Here is an 18,385-nt window from a genome sequence, read left to right on the forward strand (position 1 = left end):
CTCAAGGTTAGACTTCTGCAGGCCATAACCCAGCAGTGATCCAGTAAACACATTGTGATGGTTTCAAGCTAGTTTTCACATGAGAACGACAGAAAACATTTGACGAGAGACCGGGAAACTACAAGAAGAACCATTACAGCGTCTGATCAGATATTTGTGTTACAACACATCCTCCACTCGAAGGTAAGTCTGACCTGTCAACCACAGAGGAATTGGAATTTTGAAGCAGTGCCAACAACAAGGGTATAGAACTCTTAACCAAAGCAATGCCCACGGACCCCCCAGAAGAACATGAAGTCCCCGTGAGGAGCTGCTAATGACGGTAAATTAAAGCACTAAAGCACGTGATTTAAGATGAATGCGCATGCTGATTCTCAAATAATCTCTTGTCACAGACAAGATTTACAGAGATTTAATGCCATGGCCAATAAAGTTTTCATCAGCGGAGGACTAACAAAGAGGGGAAAATTCCACCTAAAGGAAGAAATTCAGCCTGCAAGTCTCAACGCAATCAAATCCTCTTCACACAGACACAATGAATCAAACTCTCAGCAACCAATTTAACAATACGCAAGCTGCTGACTAGCTATCACGGCCTGAAGCTATTTCTGTTGGACACAGTTGCACCGGCAGAATCCCCCATCACTTAATAAATGAATAAGTAACATGGAGTCTTCAATTAGCTTTTGTCTCAGCAGTGACAGAAGCGGGGCCCGGACTGTTGTCTTCGGTGACCATAAATCATTCATGTGCGTAAATCTTCTAGAATGACATACAATTTCACCGTGGGTGAAAATAGCTGCTCGAAGAAAGATAATGTACCTCCCTGAAGTTCGAAGTGTCACTTGAGAACATTTTCACAAATCTAACCTAAAACTAGATCTTAATAAGTACAGTACTATTGAAATCCATCAGACATTTAAAAATAATACTTATCATCTATAATAATGATCAATCTGTTCCATGCAATACAGTTTGACAACAGGCATGTCTTCCAGATTAGCCATTTGTAAGACAATATAAATAAAGTAATAATTGACTTAAATTTGAGTTAAAATAAAAACAATCAAAATAGATAAATAAATAATAAATAAGTAAAATATTCTATTAAACGTTACTTAGTTGTCTATCAAAATGTTGCTTGTTGCTAAACAAAAATTATCGTTTTAAATGTCCTGTCATTCAATGCTTACAACACCGATGGATGCTGGCTTGGGAATAATTAAATACAAAGTTTACATAATTAATGTCCCATACATAATTGAAGGTGTACATCACAAGATACCCGCTGCAGAAAATGTCTAAATAACTCTAAATGCCACAGATGCCAATTAATACCAAATTAAATGCGATTTAAAATTCGAATAATGATTTTTAAACAATAAACTTTTAAACAAGTTTAAAAAAAACATTACTAATCCAACCAATTTCCTTGAACTATATTAATGAAAATTATAATGTACAAAATATATCATTATTTGGGTTTTAATTTCTAGTGAAGAGCGAAGTGAGTAATTCGTTGGATAATCCACTTTGGGAGGATTCCTTGAACGCACCACGACTGCAGCTACTAGCCAACACGCTAACGTAGCTAATAAGCTCGATCGTCTCGATCGCGTTAACTACGTCACTTTGGTTCACGTAAAGTTGTTGCTTTTTTTACTGGTCTATAAATATATATTTAGCCTTTGGAGAGTTCCTGTTGGACGATGGCAGCGCTTGGAGAGCCTGTGCGGCTGGAGAGAGGTAAGCTTCCACTGTTAGCTTGTGCTAATGTGTTAGCTCCCCCTAGCATAACACCAGTGATTTAAACGTTAACTGTTGTTGTTGCTATCACGTCGTATTGCTATAGTTACGGTAAACATTGCTTTTAGATAATCGAGAATGACGTGAATTACATAAAAACATTTATTACAATCTTGTTGCTAACCTAATGCTAACTAGTTCGGTAATCTGCCCCCCTTGCACTAAACTATTAACTAGGTTAATACTAGCTACCCAAGTTGTTATTTAGAGAGTGGTCGAATGTTTGTTGTTGTCATCATATTGCATTTCATTTGTCTATTACGACTAGTATTGTAGATGTCCATCTTGTTCCACATGAATGAAACGATTGTATCTTTAATTCAACGTAGAATAAACGTTGCAGTTTTAAAGTAATACGCAGAAATCAATCCATTTCCGTTAACTCTATTTGTATATACGATCTATTTATATGCAGTTGCTAAAATCCTGCTAATATGAACACTAACAATTTTAATATCAGTTAAATACTGAAGGTTTTCTCACTTTAAACATGTTTTCTGCAGTGGTAAATGGGAGAGAGGTAAAAGTATAAGCAACTAAGACGTTGAGGGAACTGTCCTTTACACATTATTGTTATTATTTGTAGCTAGTGATGGAATATTCATGTGACCAAGAATGTCCACACACATTTGAAAGGGGAGAAAGAGAAACATCGTTGAACACATTTGATTGAATTTACATAAGTGGATATCAAAATATATTATTTTTATAAATTTGTTTATTATTTCACACAATGATGATCCAACATGATAGTTTTAATTCAGAGTTTTTTATCGGGCTATTTCATGCAATTCGAAAAAAGATGTGCAGGGATTATTATTATTTATTTTTATGATATAATGAAGTTTGAACAAAGTGATGTGGTTTGGATTTTTTCAAGTGTATTTTACAAGATTGGCAGACCAGCTAGGTGGAGCTCTTTTCCAGAACATTTCCATGCCTATACCGATGAAAGAAATGGTTGAAACTACTAGTGTAACATAGACAGTATTAATTTCCTGTAGAAATCAAGACTTGACAGTAAATGATGAGTAAAAATGTATGAATAAATTAAGTAAAAACAAATGGTAATTAAACTATTAACAACCTTTCCTCTTCACTAGGACATCAGAGATGTTCTACTCACTCATCAAAAATACAGACAAAGACACTGCAAATAAAAAATAAAATAAGAAATTGTCAAATTACAATGCAGAGAGCTGGGTACTCAATTTTAAAAGTGATGCGTGCTACCAAGTGAGCTAACTAAGCTATTGACATCATGTGATTGTGCACCTTTCTGACTTCCAACTATCAGGGGCTATTTGCAGCGCCCCTAAATCATAATCATAGATAATGCTGGTTTGGCGCAAATTATGTTTTTGGGTACATTTGCATCGTATGTACGTATGGCTGCGTTACAGAAACTTGGAGAGAAGACTCTTAGGTGACCAATGCCAAAAACTGTATCCAGTTATGTTGAATTGAGGCTGAACTGTTTTCAATTAAAAGTTGCATTATGAGAGAGTATTGAGATGTTTCTAACAAGCCCCTGATTGACTCTGGAGGTTGAGTATTTGTGTTATTAACCCTGTGTGTAAAATATTAACACTTTTATCAGAGACCATGTTTGCACTCATTTACACTTGTAATGCAGTTAGAATTCATGTTAACAACTTTTTTTTCCTCACAATGGAGAGGGGAATCCCAGGTACTGATTTATGACCATAATTAAATGTAGGCGTGGAAAGGAAATGTAATATCTGCCCCCAATTCCACATTGTTTGAGATGTACAAAAGAATGTGCTTTTTTCTGGTAAGTATACGGCCGCAGGAAATCCTCGAAATTATTGGTACACGAGGCTCCAGATCTGTTGTCTAAAAATTGTCTGCTTGTGTCCTAAAATAACAGAATGTGAAGTCAAACAGGTCCCTCAGTAGCATCTCTATGTTTAAAGAGACGATTCGTAATCAACACAAACTGCATATTAAATCCAAATTAACTACACTTAATGCGATTTTATCTTCTTTAAATATTTCCATTTTATTTAAGTTTCTATGTTTGACAACTGTCTTCCTCTTGTCAGATATTAACCGTGCTATTGAACTGCTGGATAAGCTCCAGAGGACCGGCGAGGTTCCTCCTCAGAAGCTGCAGGCGCTACAAAGGGTCCTACAGAGTGAATTCTGCAATGCAGTCAGAGAAGTAAGACAAAGAATTTCATGGACTTCCCCAACATGCATGTTATTGATGGCTCAGTTGTGTAAAGCTTTCAACAATCTATTGATAAACTAAGTAAGAGGTGCTGGACTTCTCAAAATGTACTGCTGGGAAATTGACCGAGGCTTGTGTCTGACAGGTTTACGAGCATGTCTACGAGACTGTGGACATCAACAGCAGTCCTGAGGTCAGAGCTAATGCAACAGCCAAGGTACGACTTTACATCTGATTCGACGCATTTCTCAAGATTGTTGGGTTGGTTTCTCACTCTGCCGTTTTATTTCCAGGCTACAGTTGCAGCTTTTGCAGCGAGTGAGGGACACTCACACCCACGTGTGGTGGAGCTGCCCAAAACAGAAGAAGGTCTCGGTTTCAATATCATGGGTGGAAAGGAACAAAACTCGCCCATTTACATCTCGCGGATAATCCCAGGAGGCATTGCCGACCGGCAGGGTGGACTGAAGAGAGGCGATCAGCTGCTGTCAGTAAATGGAGTGGTAAGTACCATCATTGTGTGTGTGAGATGAACCATAAGATGCTATCCTCGATGTATTTATCGAATGATACTCTATATAAGTTTTTAAAACTCTTCAAAATATGAACAAATATAATATCTGGTTGTTATAATCTCTTTTTACCGATTGACTTGAATAATAGTGGAACCAATAAAACGGTTAAGGGGCTGCGTCGCGGTTCTTCAAAACTGTTCATGTGGCAACTTTGGAAAGAGACATTTGCTTTGGGCAACACAGGAAGATGTAAATTCAATGAAAATTTGCTGAGGACCAACCTTTTTTCCCCTATGTAAGCAGTACCATTTGTACTAGACAAGAACATTTTCAGAATCATGCCTTGTTAAGTTGGTTTTAAGGTCAATTTCAAACGGTATTTTAAATGTTTTGGAAAGTCTTGAGTTTAACTTGCCTTAAGCTGTAGCAAGCCTGTCTAAAATAATACCCTTGATTTAGTAGATGATGTAAACAAAATTCAGTTTAAATCACAACTTTAATAAACTCTGACTTAGAGGCTGAGGAAGTGAAGTTTAGTCTATGCACTTCTTTATATAAAAAGACTACATTAAAATAATCTCAAATGGATATTATAGCAATGTTATTCTGCTAAAGGGAAAATATTGATATTTTTTAAAGTTTATATGCAGTTGACAAAAATTAAAAGATTGTGAACATACCATAATTGTTGGTAGTTTTTCCAGATGTGAGCCTCATCCACAAAATAGTCATTCAAACGCATTACTTGCCTGTTATTATTATCTTCTCAAGTATACCTTACACAAACAAATACATTCACCAAGAATTCTCAACTTGTACCAATTAAAATCCGGGGTTGTATTAATCTGAAGGTCACTGCCAAGTTTGATTCCCTCCATCAAAGAGTGAGGTTGTTTTTTTCCCCAGAAACCAGTTGACTGTGTTGTTGATCGAGTGATGGCGGAAGGAAATGTTGCTGTGTTAAGTCCGTCCGAACATGTTGCTCCTCTCTGTGCAGAGCGTGGAGGGCGAGCACCACGAGAAAGCAGTGGAGCTCCTGAAAGCGGCTCAGGGCACAGTGAAGCTGGTGGTGAGGTACACCCCCAAAGTCCTGGAGGAGATGGAGTCACGTTTTGAGAAAATGAGGTCGGCAAAGCGCCGTCAACAGAACAACTATAACTAGATCTTTTCCACGTTGAGTCCCAGATCCCGTATCTGTACCCAATCCCGGAGCACTCTGACCATCTGTTCTGTTCCCTTTTCACCAAAATAAGCAAACTGTCCTGAGTTTATTTTAGTTTCCACTCACTGATTCCTCCTTTCTACTGTAGCATTTGTACTCACACGTGTTGCTGTACCGCACACAACTACTAAAGAACACTAACGATTGTGGCTGAGTTTGCGCTGGATCACTCACACTTTGTGCATTATTGTAAAATTGACAGTTTGAATGATGCTTTTATATCACATCAATAGCAGAAATGTTGGACAGAAAATATGTTTTCAATTCTTTTGTAACAGCCGCTGCAAGTGCCTGAGGGCGAACACCAACCATCCATTGCTGTGTTAATGGAGTGTATTTAATCGTCAAGTGTGTCTGCAGAGCTAATAAATGGAACAGAAGTTTACTATTCCATTTGAACTCTTAAGTACTTTGAAAGAAAATCTGTTGCTTAGAATCACTCGAGTACTCCAAACACAGCAAAATACAATCAGAGGCAAACTTTAGTCAGTGGGACATCAACTTGTTTGGACTTAAACAAGGAATGTACTCCATCTTTGAAGGGTTTTTTTCCTTTCTGTATTCAAGAATGAGCAAGACCTTCATTTTTTTTAAAAGATTCATCACTGCTTGCAATCACATTACGTGTTGACACAATGATATATGCTACATGAAAACTCTTTACTCAAGGAGGTATTTAGTGATGTTTTTTATCTAATATCCATATTTATTTCCTCTGTCCTTCTCAAGAGTCGTACTGTACCGGATTTCAAGACCAATATGGTTTTAAAAGTAGCTTTTTCTTTACTCATTTTGCCCAAAAGTATAGTAAATCTGATAATTTACACAAAAGCAAACCATAAAGATACAAAATACGTCATTTCCGGACTAGACAGGAGATGTGAATCTAAAAAGCACAAAATCTAAATCCAAAGGTGTCCACATGGTGACATGAGATGGTAACACTGCAATTTTTCTAACGCATGTTAGCAGTGTCATTATCTTTCAGAGTCCACTAGATGGTGGTCTCTGCACTATTTTCATTTGTTTTGAACAACTCTTCTAGTGAAACATCAAATAATTTTTAAAGTGATGGCGCCACCTAATGACCTCTGAACGACATGACACTGCTTTATGAAGCTTCACAGCATATCACTACGTGGATTACCTCCACCTTTTGTTCTGAAAAACTCTTCTTCTTCCACCATGTCCCTCTCTCATTTGCACCTACTGCTAGAGCGCCTCCTGGAGGTCTTAAAATCTTTTGATTAGAGCAGCAGCAGCAGCAGCAGCTTATGGTCCGGAAGTTACTGTATTTTATCCATGCATAAAGGCAACATTTTAGATATAATTATACTGGGTATAATACCACTGGTTTGTTTAAACTTATTTTCACTTCATCAATCATTTAAAATGTAATTTCTTGAGCAGCAAACAGAGGCAGAGTTATAACTCCACTTAAATATTGCATGAACATAAGAGCACAAATGGCAGTTAACGCGAAATTGCATCTCGATCATCTATGCAAGTTTTCCTTGACTTTACAAAAAATGGCTCTTGATGATCCATTTACTGCAGAATGTAAATTATTGAATATGTTTAAAACACAATATGACCTGTTAAATATTTATAACATGCAGCTATTTGAAGCCGAAATCTTTTGGCTCACGTGACGGATGGGTCGATACTAAACGAAGACACTTAGATTCAGCTCAACATTCTGGGTTGTCCTAGTGTTGCAGTCTACTTGACTTGGTGCTGCGTCTTTAACCTTATTTTTTCTAAATGACTTTCCATTTAAAACATAATGTTAATGTTGCATTTAAAGAAACTTTAAGTATCTTCAAACAAATGTTGGCTAAAGATTCCTCTTAAAAACAAATTACTGTTCATTTAAAGTATAAAATTGCTCAGTGTACGTGACAAGGAAGACAATTGAATGCTAGCAAAAAGCCATAGTGTAGCATAATGAAAGTTTGTATTTGACATAAATCTCTGGATGTAAACGGGCCGCATTTCTTGCACACACACATTTGTTCGTCGGTGTGTGTCACTACATGAATGTCTCCCATCATTAGACATGTTCAACTTGTTCGCGAGGGTTTCAAAAAGAAACGTAACCACTCCACTGAATGTCAAAAAGTAGTTAAGTTGCTAAATTTTCCAATTTTCTATCCATTTTCTTGTCTATAAATGTGCGCGATTGATATAGTATTTTTTATAATTCTTTCATTTGATATTTTCTATAAATGATTTTCCTAAGAAAAGAAATCTAATTCCAGGAGTTTGTGTCCCGGGTCACGGCAATGCTGACATCTCAAACCAGGTCGTCGCTCCGAACTGATCTTTCGAACAGACATCTTTTCCAAGCCATTTGTTAAACCTTTTGATAATGTCGGATAAATCGTTTTGCCTGTGCTTGTTTAGGATTCTAACTGTTAGATTGTGTTGTATTTTTAGTTTTTAGTTTTGCAGGTCGTGGTTTTATTTTCATTGATGTGGAATGTCAAATGTTGTAGAAAAATAAACGATCTGAGGCAAATAAACACGATGCTTCTGTCATGTGTCCTTTTTTTTTTGGTTTATTAATGAGTTTTAGTGCGAAATGTTGGTGCATCAGTCTCCTGGTCAGGGAGGGATAGTCGATACATGGATGCAGTGTCTTCAGTCACCCTTATCGTTCTGTTTACTTCAGGGCCTCCTCCTATCAAATCCATGTGACCATCAAACTGCTGGATCAGAGAAAGTATTTTCTTCTAAAAATTCTTAAATTTGATTTTACCAAAGAGTTGAACATGAAACAGACTAAACAAGAACATTTATCTTGATTGGAAACAAATTATGTTCTTGTCATTAGTGCGTCAGAGATTTCCGCAGTTACATTTTCTGACACACGAGGTCACCAGAAACAACGTTTGAATCTTGCATTTTGTCCCTTTAACACACAGGCGTCAAGCTGGTCCAGAAAAGGACAGAGATGGTGCAGGTTTTGGATCAAACCAGTCAAGCAGTCAGTCAGGGGATGCTTGTTTAAGTTGACCCCTGATTCGTCAACTCTTGTTTGCCCGACTGGTTTGAACGAAAACCTGCACCGTCCTTTGCCCTTTTCTGGATCACTTTGACACCCCTGCTTTAACAGTAGGCTTCAGACGGTCTTTTTTTTCACTATAAGAGTCGAAGTTTATCAACGCAAAGTGTGCGATTTGTTCGTGATCCATGTAACTCACTAGTGAAATTCTAATCTTGTTTTATTTGAAACAGAAAACTGCACTACAATAGATATTATCTTGTTTAAATAGACCAGGGGTCTCCAAACTGGTCCTCAAAGGGCTGGGGCAGTGCAGATTTGTGTTCCAACTGATCAAGCATGTACAGTTTAACCATTAGCTTTAAGCTGAAACAAGCAACACCAGTAATGTGTCTCAAATCGCATACTTGCGTACTCAAAGTTAGTATTTTTAGTGCGTAAGTGCGTCTCAATTTTTAGTATGCGAAATTTAGTGCGCCATGCACACTAAATTGGCGTCACGTCTTCGGTGCTGATACCAGCTTAAATATCTTGCGAATATTTAGATTCTCATATTTTTTCTTTATTTGTTTTTCCAAACTTGCAAAACGTGCTGCCAGCAGGTGTCGGCGATAGCGTTCCAACAGCTGGTTGAAACATCGTTAAATAGTAGTAGAAGAAGAAGCTGTCTCATCATTTCAGGTTAGTGCGTAGCGACAGTGTTTGATTTGAGACATACTATCTGTGGAAAATGTGCGTACTAGTTAGTATGTACACTATCCTGATGCATACTAACTTCTAGTATACTAAGAGAAGTATGTGATTTGAGACACAGCACAGACTGACAGTCAACTGATCAGACTCCTAAGACTCCTGATTGGGTTAAAATGGGTCCTCTTGATTGGTTGGAATAAAAACCTGCACTACCCCCGGCCCTTTGAGGACCAGTTTGGAGACCCCTGAGATAGACAGAACATTTTTCACAACTGTAGCCGATGATGAAAGTAAAGAAAAAAGTCTTTGTTATCACCTATTTACACAATACATTGTCTACGGGAGGCTCTTCATTTTTTAAAATAATTTATTTTCCACTGCAGTGGATCTTGTGTCTGTAGATACACAATATATTCTAAACAACATGAATATAATAATGGAAACAATTTTACCAAAAGGATGATAAACATCTACCTTATTCATTGACGAAGATACACCATACATAATTATAAGATACTGCTTGGTGAATACTTGTTATCCATGACCCATTTAGTATGAAAGCCCATCCTAACGACTTATATAAGATAACAGTGAGATGACTGGAGCTTTGATGATAAACTACATATGTGCCACACTAGAGCTTGCTCACGCTGGAGGTATCCGCCTGCAGAAGAGTCGACAGAAGGGCTGGATGTGTTACATAAAGTCAGCATCGAGAGCAACTCACAGCCGGAGCTCTATTTGATATCGAGGGGCGAAACATAACATTTTTTTTTTTTTTTACTGTCAAGTTCTGCTGAAAGAGTGACGCAAGAGTGAACCAGTGGAACAGAATGTTCTCTGACAAACCTGACATACTCTCACGCTGACGTGCGGCTGCACTGATGCACGTTTTCTTCCTTTATTAGTTACCATCATGTCTTAGTGAGCTATAGAAAGATCTAATGTGGCAGAGAGGATGAGCTCAGGCTCAAAGTATTCTCCATAAATGCAAGAGTAATGACGCCCATATAAGTTGGTGACACTTTTACCATCAAACAGATTTACATCACCAACTAAACTTGAAATGTGTTTTCGGTTGAGCACCAAATTATAATTAAATGATTGTTGCGTTTTTTCACTTGCTTTTGAACAAGACTTTTTTTTTATATAAATAGCTCCACTTTTAGAAACTCAATGTGTCAAGAAGGGTGGATTGTTCATGTCCCAGCTACATAGGGCAAGAAGCGAAGGATATCCTGAGCAGCAATATAAAAAAGGATTGATCAGTGAATCCATACTGTCCATAGGTGATGCCTCTATACATTTTACATTTTGAACTGGTGAACTGGCACGAGTAGCTGATATAAGCTCAATTTCCCCTGTGATCAAATTAAGAGAAGTAGCAAAATTAAAAGAAGGAAAACGTGTTTTTAATAAATGTGTATATCTATACAACCTTGTTCAAGTAGTTTATTTAATCTTCATATTTTGTAGTTTTCTCTTTGAAAATGTACTATATTATTTTATTAATATTATTAAAACGAATATTATTATACAGTAAAATGTATCATAATCTATTACGCATTTGATAATGTTCAGTAACAATATATCATTGTTAACACTCAACATTTTAAATCAATTATTTGTTAAAGTATCACGGAGGAGAACGCGTTGTGCGCCTCCGAACAACAGAGGGCAGAAGCGTCCAGTCACACCATTATCGGCGAAGAAGAAGAGGAGCAGCTTCTTCCGAAGTAGAGTCGTGACGCAACTTCCTTTCCGTCTGAGCTAACCCGTGTGAACACGCGTTCTCTTGCCTTTCTCAAGTGAGTGTCTTTTTAATACATTTCAATGACCTAAGCTTGGTCATGAAACACAAAAGTCGTTTTCGTAAACACCCAGCAAAGTCAAAACAATGTTCAGATGAGCGCAAAGTTGCATTTTTACCGTGAAAGAATCTAAACTTGCGGTGCCGTCGCTAGTTAGCATTTTGACGGTACCCGCCACATGTCGGTAATGTAAAGCACTGATGGTTTGGTTCATGTTTAACTATATTTTTAACCTAATGTTTGGTCAATCTACTGCTTAATTTATCAAATAAACCTATTAACACCTGCCCACTGTCAGTCTGTAGTCTTGGACTCTGTCTGAGTCTCCGTTATCTGAGGCGTCACAATTCAATTGTCATCTTCTTTCTTTTTATTTCTCTTTGTTCTTGTTCTTTTTATTATGAATAATCGTCTGTATTGCTGTGTTCTAATTGGAAAAAAAAACAATTTCCCGAAGGAGACCTCCTGAGGGATCAATAAAGTTATACCTAACTTAACCTAATTCCATACCCTGATTCTAGAAGAGATAATCATAACACTGGAATAATATGCGCACAGAACTATACAGATGTTTACTAAAAAGGGGGGAAAATCATTCCAACATTAATCTGTCGGCCTCTCATGCAAACCACATGTGATAATGGCCATTTTCAAAGTTTTTGTAAGGGTTACAACTCCCAACTATGATAAAATGGTGACCATTTTTGTAATTGGTTTAATGTTTTAATGTAACTGGTTAAATGTTAGCTTTAGTGTGCATTGCTGAAATCTTGTCATTCACACAACATTGACAACACTGTCCCAAATTGAACCCAGTATTCCTTTCATCTTCCTACAGAATGCGTTACGTAGCTGCTTACCTGCTTGCTTCCCTCGGGGGCAACGATAACCCCGGAGCCGACGACATCAAGAAGATCCTCGGCAGCGTTGGTATTGAGGCTGATGACATTCGCCTGACCAAGGTGCTTGACACTATGTTTCTGCTTTGACAATCTGGATTCATGGTTTCCCAAATGCATGCTAACAGTTCTTGATCTTTTTCCTCAGGTCATCTCTGAGCTCAAGGGCAAGAATGTGACCGACGTCATCAACACAGGTAAATAAAAGTATTTTGTTGACCGGAGAACTAGTGCCGAATTTTACTTGAATTATTGCTCTATAATGGCTAATTACATATTTTATTATAATGCTTTAATTTAATGTCTGGCTCATCGGAACAGCTTTCAGGTTTTTATTGAATATGCTGTCAACACTTGGAGCAACATTTCTATTCAAACAACTTCTACTATCTTATTTTAAACTGCATTTATATTCAACTTGTGCTCAATTCTGTTGTCCACATAAGTGATGTCAAATAATGTCACTTAAAGGCATTAGTAAGTAATTCAGTGTCCATGTCTGCAGTTTAAATTCTTATCAATCATCTTTTTTCCTTAGGATACGGCAAACTGGCCAGTATGCCAGCAGGTGGCGCTGTCGCTGTTGCCAGCTCTGGAGGCGCAAGCGCAGGTGGTGCCAGCGCCCCAGCAGCAGGTAAACCTCGTCTAATGTGTTCAGCACTGCACACTATTACTGCTGTAATGATTGACTTACTTTACTTTTATGTGTCACAGCTGCAGAGGAGAAGAAGGAAGAGAAGAAAGAAGAGTCAGAGGAGTCCGATGACGACATGGGATTCGGATTGTTCGACTAAAGTTTTTCAAATCAATAAAAAATTGTCTAAAAATGTATGGAACACGTTTGTTTTTATTCTTGATTATGTACCAATTGAACATAAAGCTAAACGTGTAGTTGACTATTAGCAGGTTCTATTGTGAAAAGTGGTAAAAGAAAGATTATACTGGTGAGCTTTACATCTTGAAAGTGAACAGCAGGTAGTACAAAGTAATACAAATATGTATTGGATATGTAGATTTGGTGTCAGAAGTGTTAAAAAAAATTAAATTTAAGTATTCCCAATAGTTGTCACTGTTTCCTGGTGATGAATCCAAACACGCAATACAATTGCCGTCATAACATGTCTTAACCGGTTGACTAAGAGGTCACTTGACTGGTTTTACATCCTGTTTGTCAAACCTAAACTTTATAACCACTGTGTTTTGAAATTGTAAAATAATCAATGTTGCTTAATAGCTGAGTCATTGTTAGAATGTAAGATTCGTAGAGCGCTTTTCTAGACCAGGGTCACAAAGCGCTTAAACAATCCCCAATAAAATGTATGCTTAAAAGATCAAGACACCACCGAGATAAACAGGATTTGTTGTGATCATTTTTTCACAAGTACATGTACAGATAAAATGGATATAAGTAATTTTTATTCGATAGCGCTTCTCCAGAACAGGGTCACAAAGCTCTTAAACAATCAAAACAATATTCAATAAAGTATATACTTTAAAGGTAAAGATAAAACTGATAACACAACAGGAGTTCCAGAAAATCAAGGAAAAGCCTGAACAAATATAGTTTCTTATATAGTTTTAAATATAGAGACGACTGGGGAATCATACACCAGCATAACCATTCTTTATCAAGTTTTTCAGGACTGATCTTTGTTTGTTTTCTATTTATATAGCGGTTATTTGAACAGTATTGAACCTGGAGTTGGTTTTCAATGCCCCCTTTCAATTCCTTCATATGGCAATCCTGAAATAGATGTTCTTTTAATTCATTTTGTAACTTTTCACAATGTGAACAAGGACTGGACATCCAATTAACTGTCCACAGTGGTCATTAAATGGTGGATTAAAGTCAACAAAACCGAAAAGTTGTGTGAATAAATAAAGGTATTTCAAAAGTTGAGAACAAAGCCAATATAAAGAGTCTGACAAACTCGTTTTTAGAAAACGAACAAAATGAACGGATGGGATGTTAATTCATGTGTAAATCACATCAAGTTTGAATTTGTTTTGGGTAAGTTACTATTTCATAACGGTGGCAATAGTTACAAAAACAAGTTATTTTGTCGCTTACTTAAGCCCGGCCCACGCGAGTGACGTCACGCTCGCCCTCCATTCGGTAGTGTTCGTCTGCGGTGTTAAGGCTCAGATCGTGTCGTAGCGGACAGTGAAGGTTACCTGCTTCAACAGTGCTTGAACGGAAACCTCTCTGCTGCCTTCACACGCCATCATCTTCTACATCCTGCACTCATTCAATCCTCGAGCTAGTCTTCACTTGAGAGCTTCGACGAAGAAGGCCGAGTAAACACGACTGCAGCTATACTGTTTTGCTAACCACGCGAAACCCTTCGTTACATTCTCGAGAGAAAACCCGCCGCTTGAATCTGGTAAGAAACATCGTTATTATTCTTCTTAAAAAATATGAATTGTTCATAAATTTCCTGCGGTAAACACGGTTGTTTTCACCGCGACCACGCGCTTGTTTACGTCAGTGTGGCCTTGGCGAGCACGTCTGTGCCAGAAGTGTGTCACTGCTCCTTAATGCGGGAAACTTTGACTCATCAAACTTCATAATAACATTTTAACTTTCGCGATACCTTTTAAAAAATCGGTTGGTTGCTAGTTTATTTTAATATTGTATTTTTTTTTTATTATTATATTATATTTATTATATTATCATTTATTTAGAAATAAACTTTACGGTGTTCGTCATTTCTTGATACCTTGTATTAAAAGTACAACTTGTTTAAATATTTTTTATTCACTTTCCTCAACATTTTCCGGCCTACACAGGCTGCTACTGCATTAGTTTAAATAATACATGGTAACCAAATAAGTAAAAAATAATACGATGTTAAAACTTTGCCACCGTTTATTTTACGTCAATTGTCTTTGAATATAACCTCCTTAAATAAATATAACGCACATAAAAAAAACGTAAAGCTTTCAATGTTTAATATTCAAATCACCTTCTGTTTGTTTCAGAACCATGAGTTCCCAAGTGAGACAGAACTTCCACCAGGACTGTGAGGCTGGTATCAACCGGCAGATCAACCTGGAGCTGTACGCCTCCTACGTCTACATGTCCATGGTCAGTCTAACATGTTTTTTTTTTTGTTTTTTTAAACAATAATATTATATAAAACTAGTTATCGCAACATTAAGTGCAGTAGGTAAACTGGACATTTCCCAGAACTTGATTGTTGAGCAATATAACAGAGGTTGAAGTTCACGTGAGAGATAAGTGTGTTGCCAGAAAGGGTGCAATGAGGTGATTGCTGCCATTCTTTGACCTCATCCAGGTGTAAGTTGAATAAATAAAGAGAATATATTTCAACGTATGTATGAATGTCTATGTAGAAACTCAATCAAATGTGTTTTAATCCACTATTTCTATGCCTCGTGGGGGAAAAAAGACTACTTTTTTAATCTTAATGTAACAAAGACTGTAATATTTGTCTTTTTCTATTCTTCTGTTGAAGATGTATTATATGAGTACAGGGGTTTAAGATTATATGCACTTGCTACATTTTCTTGTCAGAAAATAGCAGTTTTACTTCCTTTTTTAAGAGAAAATGTGATCCGACTCACTTACCATGGAATGCCTAAAATAAACACTTCAGTCAGGTGTTTGCTGATATTATTGACATGCCTGTTTTAACAAGTGACCGTTATAAATGAAGAATCATCATCATCATAAGTAGTGTATTTCTTTTATCTAACGATGCATCACTATCTTGTCCCCGCTTCTAGTCCTACTACTTTGACCGGGACGACATGGCATTGCACAACTTTGCCAAGTTCTTCAAGAACCAGTCCCACGAGGAGCGCGAGCATGCTGAGAAGCTCATGAAACTTCAGAACCAGAGGGGAGGAAGGATCTTCCTTCAAGATGTCAGGGTGAGTGCATTTTTAAATGAGCCCACACCTTCGATGTGTTCATGTTGTTACTGTTGGAATAGGGCGTTGTTGGGAGGGAAGCATCAGGCAAGTCAGATATGACAGTGCGTGTCGCTCCCCTTATCTTTCTAGAACATTCAGGCTTGGCCCACAGAGGTTCCACTGAAACGTTGAACAGTTGCCATTCGCATAGTAAATACGACTCCTTCTGAATCTGGCCACTGTTCTCACTAATGTGCTGTGTGTTTACCTGGTTGAAATGTACTTAGAATATAATGACGGATAAGAAAATTGGCAAATATTTGTGTTGGTTTTCACAGGCAGCCTTCAGTGCACTCAAATAGGGCAATTTCAGACTGTTTAACCAAATGAGCCGATTTGTACAAAGGTTTACTGTTGAATTTCTTTAATCATACATTTGTTTTTCAAATACGTTAAATTATTTCTTATCCGTTGTGTACGAAAACATTCACATGTTATCAATATTTCATCTGGAAAACTTCACGTCTGAATACTGTACGTCTGTAGAAGCCAGAGAGGGACGAGTGGGGCAGTGGAGTGGAGGCCCTCGAGTGCGCCCTTCAGTTGGAGAAGAGCGTCAACCAGTCTCTGCTGGACCTGCACAAGCTCTGCTCCGACCACAACGACCCACATGTGAGTATCATGTTAGACCGAGGAAAATGCTCAGCAAACTTGCAATATTGAAACTAGTACAAATTATCATCCAGTGATTGTTGGAAAGTATTGCTTTCAAAAAGGACACAGGTTTTTTGTTTCTTGGAAACTTTTTCTATCTGATTTTAATTAGAAGGTAGTTAAACAATTGTTAAAGATTGAAACGCATTTATCAACACGTATTTACAAATGTAATATCTTGTTTCTGACGAGTCTGTTGCATGTGTTTCAGCTGTGCGACTTCATCGAGACTCACTACCTGGACGAGCAGGTGAAATCCATCAAAGAGCTGGGAGACTGGGTGACCAACCTGCGGCGCATGGGCGCCCCTCAGAACGGCATGGCAGAGTACCTGTTTGACAAACACACCTTGGGCAAAGAAAGCAGTTAAATCTGCCAAGAAATTGTCTTGTTTGATATATTCTATACAAATGTAATGCATGCTGCCGGCTGCTAATCTGAAGCTCTAGTATCTGCTCTGTGTGAAAGTGATCTTGTTTTGAAAAGCTCAACTATGTCCTGTAGCCACTCGCTTCATAACAATCATACAGTTTCTATGTTTTCTGCTCAGTTGTTTTTTCAATCTTAATAAACCAAATCCTCTGGAATATGTTTGTCTGGTTCTTTCCTTCTAGTGCAGAGGCAGTACTATACAAGTAAAGGGGTTTAACATGATATGCACTGTTTAAAATGAAAGTTTTACTTCCTTTTTTGAGAGGGAATGTAAATCCCCTTACCACGGAAGGCTTCAAATAAACAGTCAGGTGGTTCCTAAAAAATGTCTTTCAAAGTGACCTTAACTGAGCAGTTAATGTTTTTTTTTTTTAATAACAAATTTAAAAATCTGCCCATGCTTGGTTATTAATAATCAACATGTAATACTTGACAAGATTACTTAATACATTTGATCCTGTAAAGTATTAAATCAACAGTTACAGTCAACACCACCTAGAATTAAATTAGTTTTTTTCTATAGATTACTGTGTAGATCACACTCTCATAAGGTGCTGATTATGATTGGAAACACTGGCTTGATGCAGCTGATTACAGGCAAAAACAATTGGAAAACAAAACAAATGGAATTAAGGGTACTATTACACAATCATTATGGGAGTGGTTACTGATATTAAACCACTAAACTCCATATTGAGAGCTGCTATCAGAATTGTTGATTTCACCTTAAATCACCTGTGTGTAAAACAAATGTTGAGCCAATAGTAAAGCACGAAAAAAAAAAGGCTGATGGGTTGATAGAACTCTATTGATCCCTCTGGAGATCTCTCGGGAAATTTGTTTTTCCAGCACACATCAACACAGACGGTAGATTCATAAAACAAGAGCAATAACAAAGTTCAATAAAAAGAAAGTGCAATATTACACAATCTAAGTCTAAAGATAACGAACATAGATGAAAAAGAAAAATGATACAAAGATTAACATGAATAGAATCATCTTTTCGGTCCACTCCTGACCCCAAACTTAGAATTAAACAATCTAATAGCTCGAGGAATGAATGAGTCCCTGAGTCTAGATATAGTGTTGCATCATGGGAGGAGCATTCATGCACTCCATCTGCTTCTCTGCCCACTGATGACAGTGTTCAGAGGATGACTGTTATCATCCATGATGGACAGTAGTTTGTCCAGTGATCTCCTCCCAGCAACTG

At 37.4% G+C, this 18,385-nt stretch overlaps 3 protein-coding genes across 4 annotated transcripts; all 3 read left to right on the plus strand.

The window, feature by feature from the left end:
• Positions 1-1,554: 1,554 nt before the first annotated feature.
• Positions 1,555-8,278, plus strand: lin7c (lin-7 homolog C (C. elegans)). The gene is made up of 5 exons (XM_087794546.1): positions 1,555-1,746; positions 3,873-3,991; positions 4,146-4,217; positions 4,294-4,503; positions 5,513-8,278. The coding sequence occupies exons 1-5, from the start codon at positions 1,710-1,712 to the stop codon at positions 5,675-5,677; spliced, it is 603 nt and encodes a 200-aa protein (XP_087650672.1). The 5' UTR covers positions 1,555-1,709; the 3' UTR covers positions 5,678-8,278.
• A 2,899-nt stretch (positions 8,279-11,177) lies between these two features.
• Positions 11,178-12,974, plus strand: LOC148077788 (large ribosomal subunit protein P2-like). Of its 2 annotated transcripts, none has more exons than XM_087794548.1 (5): positions 11,178-11,245; positions 12,087-12,210; positions 12,296-12,344; positions 12,686-12,781; positions 12,862-12,974. In XM_087794548.1, the coding sequence occupies exons 2-5, from the start codon at positions 12,088-12,090 to the stop codon at positions 12,939-12,941; spliced, it is 348 nt and encodes a 115-aa protein (XP_087650674.1). In that variant the 5' UTR covers positions 11,178-11,245; position 12,087; the 3' UTR covers positions 12,942-12,974. The 2 variants fall into 2 exon arrangements, with proteins under 2 accessions (XP_087650674.1, XP_087650675.1); XM_087794549.1 differs by having other exon boundaries at positions 12,868-12,974.
• Positions 12,975-14,270: 1,296 nt separating this feature from the next.
• On the plus strand, positions 14,271-17,327 carry fth1a (ferritin, heavy polypeptide 1a). Its single transcript, XM_087794550.1, has 5 exons — positions 14,271-14,531; positions 15,130-15,235; positions 15,898-16,044; positions 16,573-16,698; positions 16,952-17,327. Exons 2-5 carry the CDS (start codon positions 15,134-15,136, stop codon positions 17,108-17,110), a joined length of 534 nt encoding a protein of 177 aa, XP_087650676.1. The 5' UTR covers positions 14,271-14,531; positions 15,130-15,133; the 3' UTR covers positions 17,111-17,327.
• The last annotated feature ends 1,058 nt before the right edge of the window (positions 17,328-18,385 follow it).

This window comes from Callionymus lyra, chromosome 6, assembly GCF_982586985.1.
Source record: "Callionymus lyra chromosome 6, fCalLyr1.hap1.1, whole genome shotgun sequence".
In the NCBI taxonomy this organism is placed as follows: Eukaryota; Metazoa; Chordata; class Actinopteri; order Syngnathiformes; family Callionymidae; genus Callionymus; species Callionymus lyra.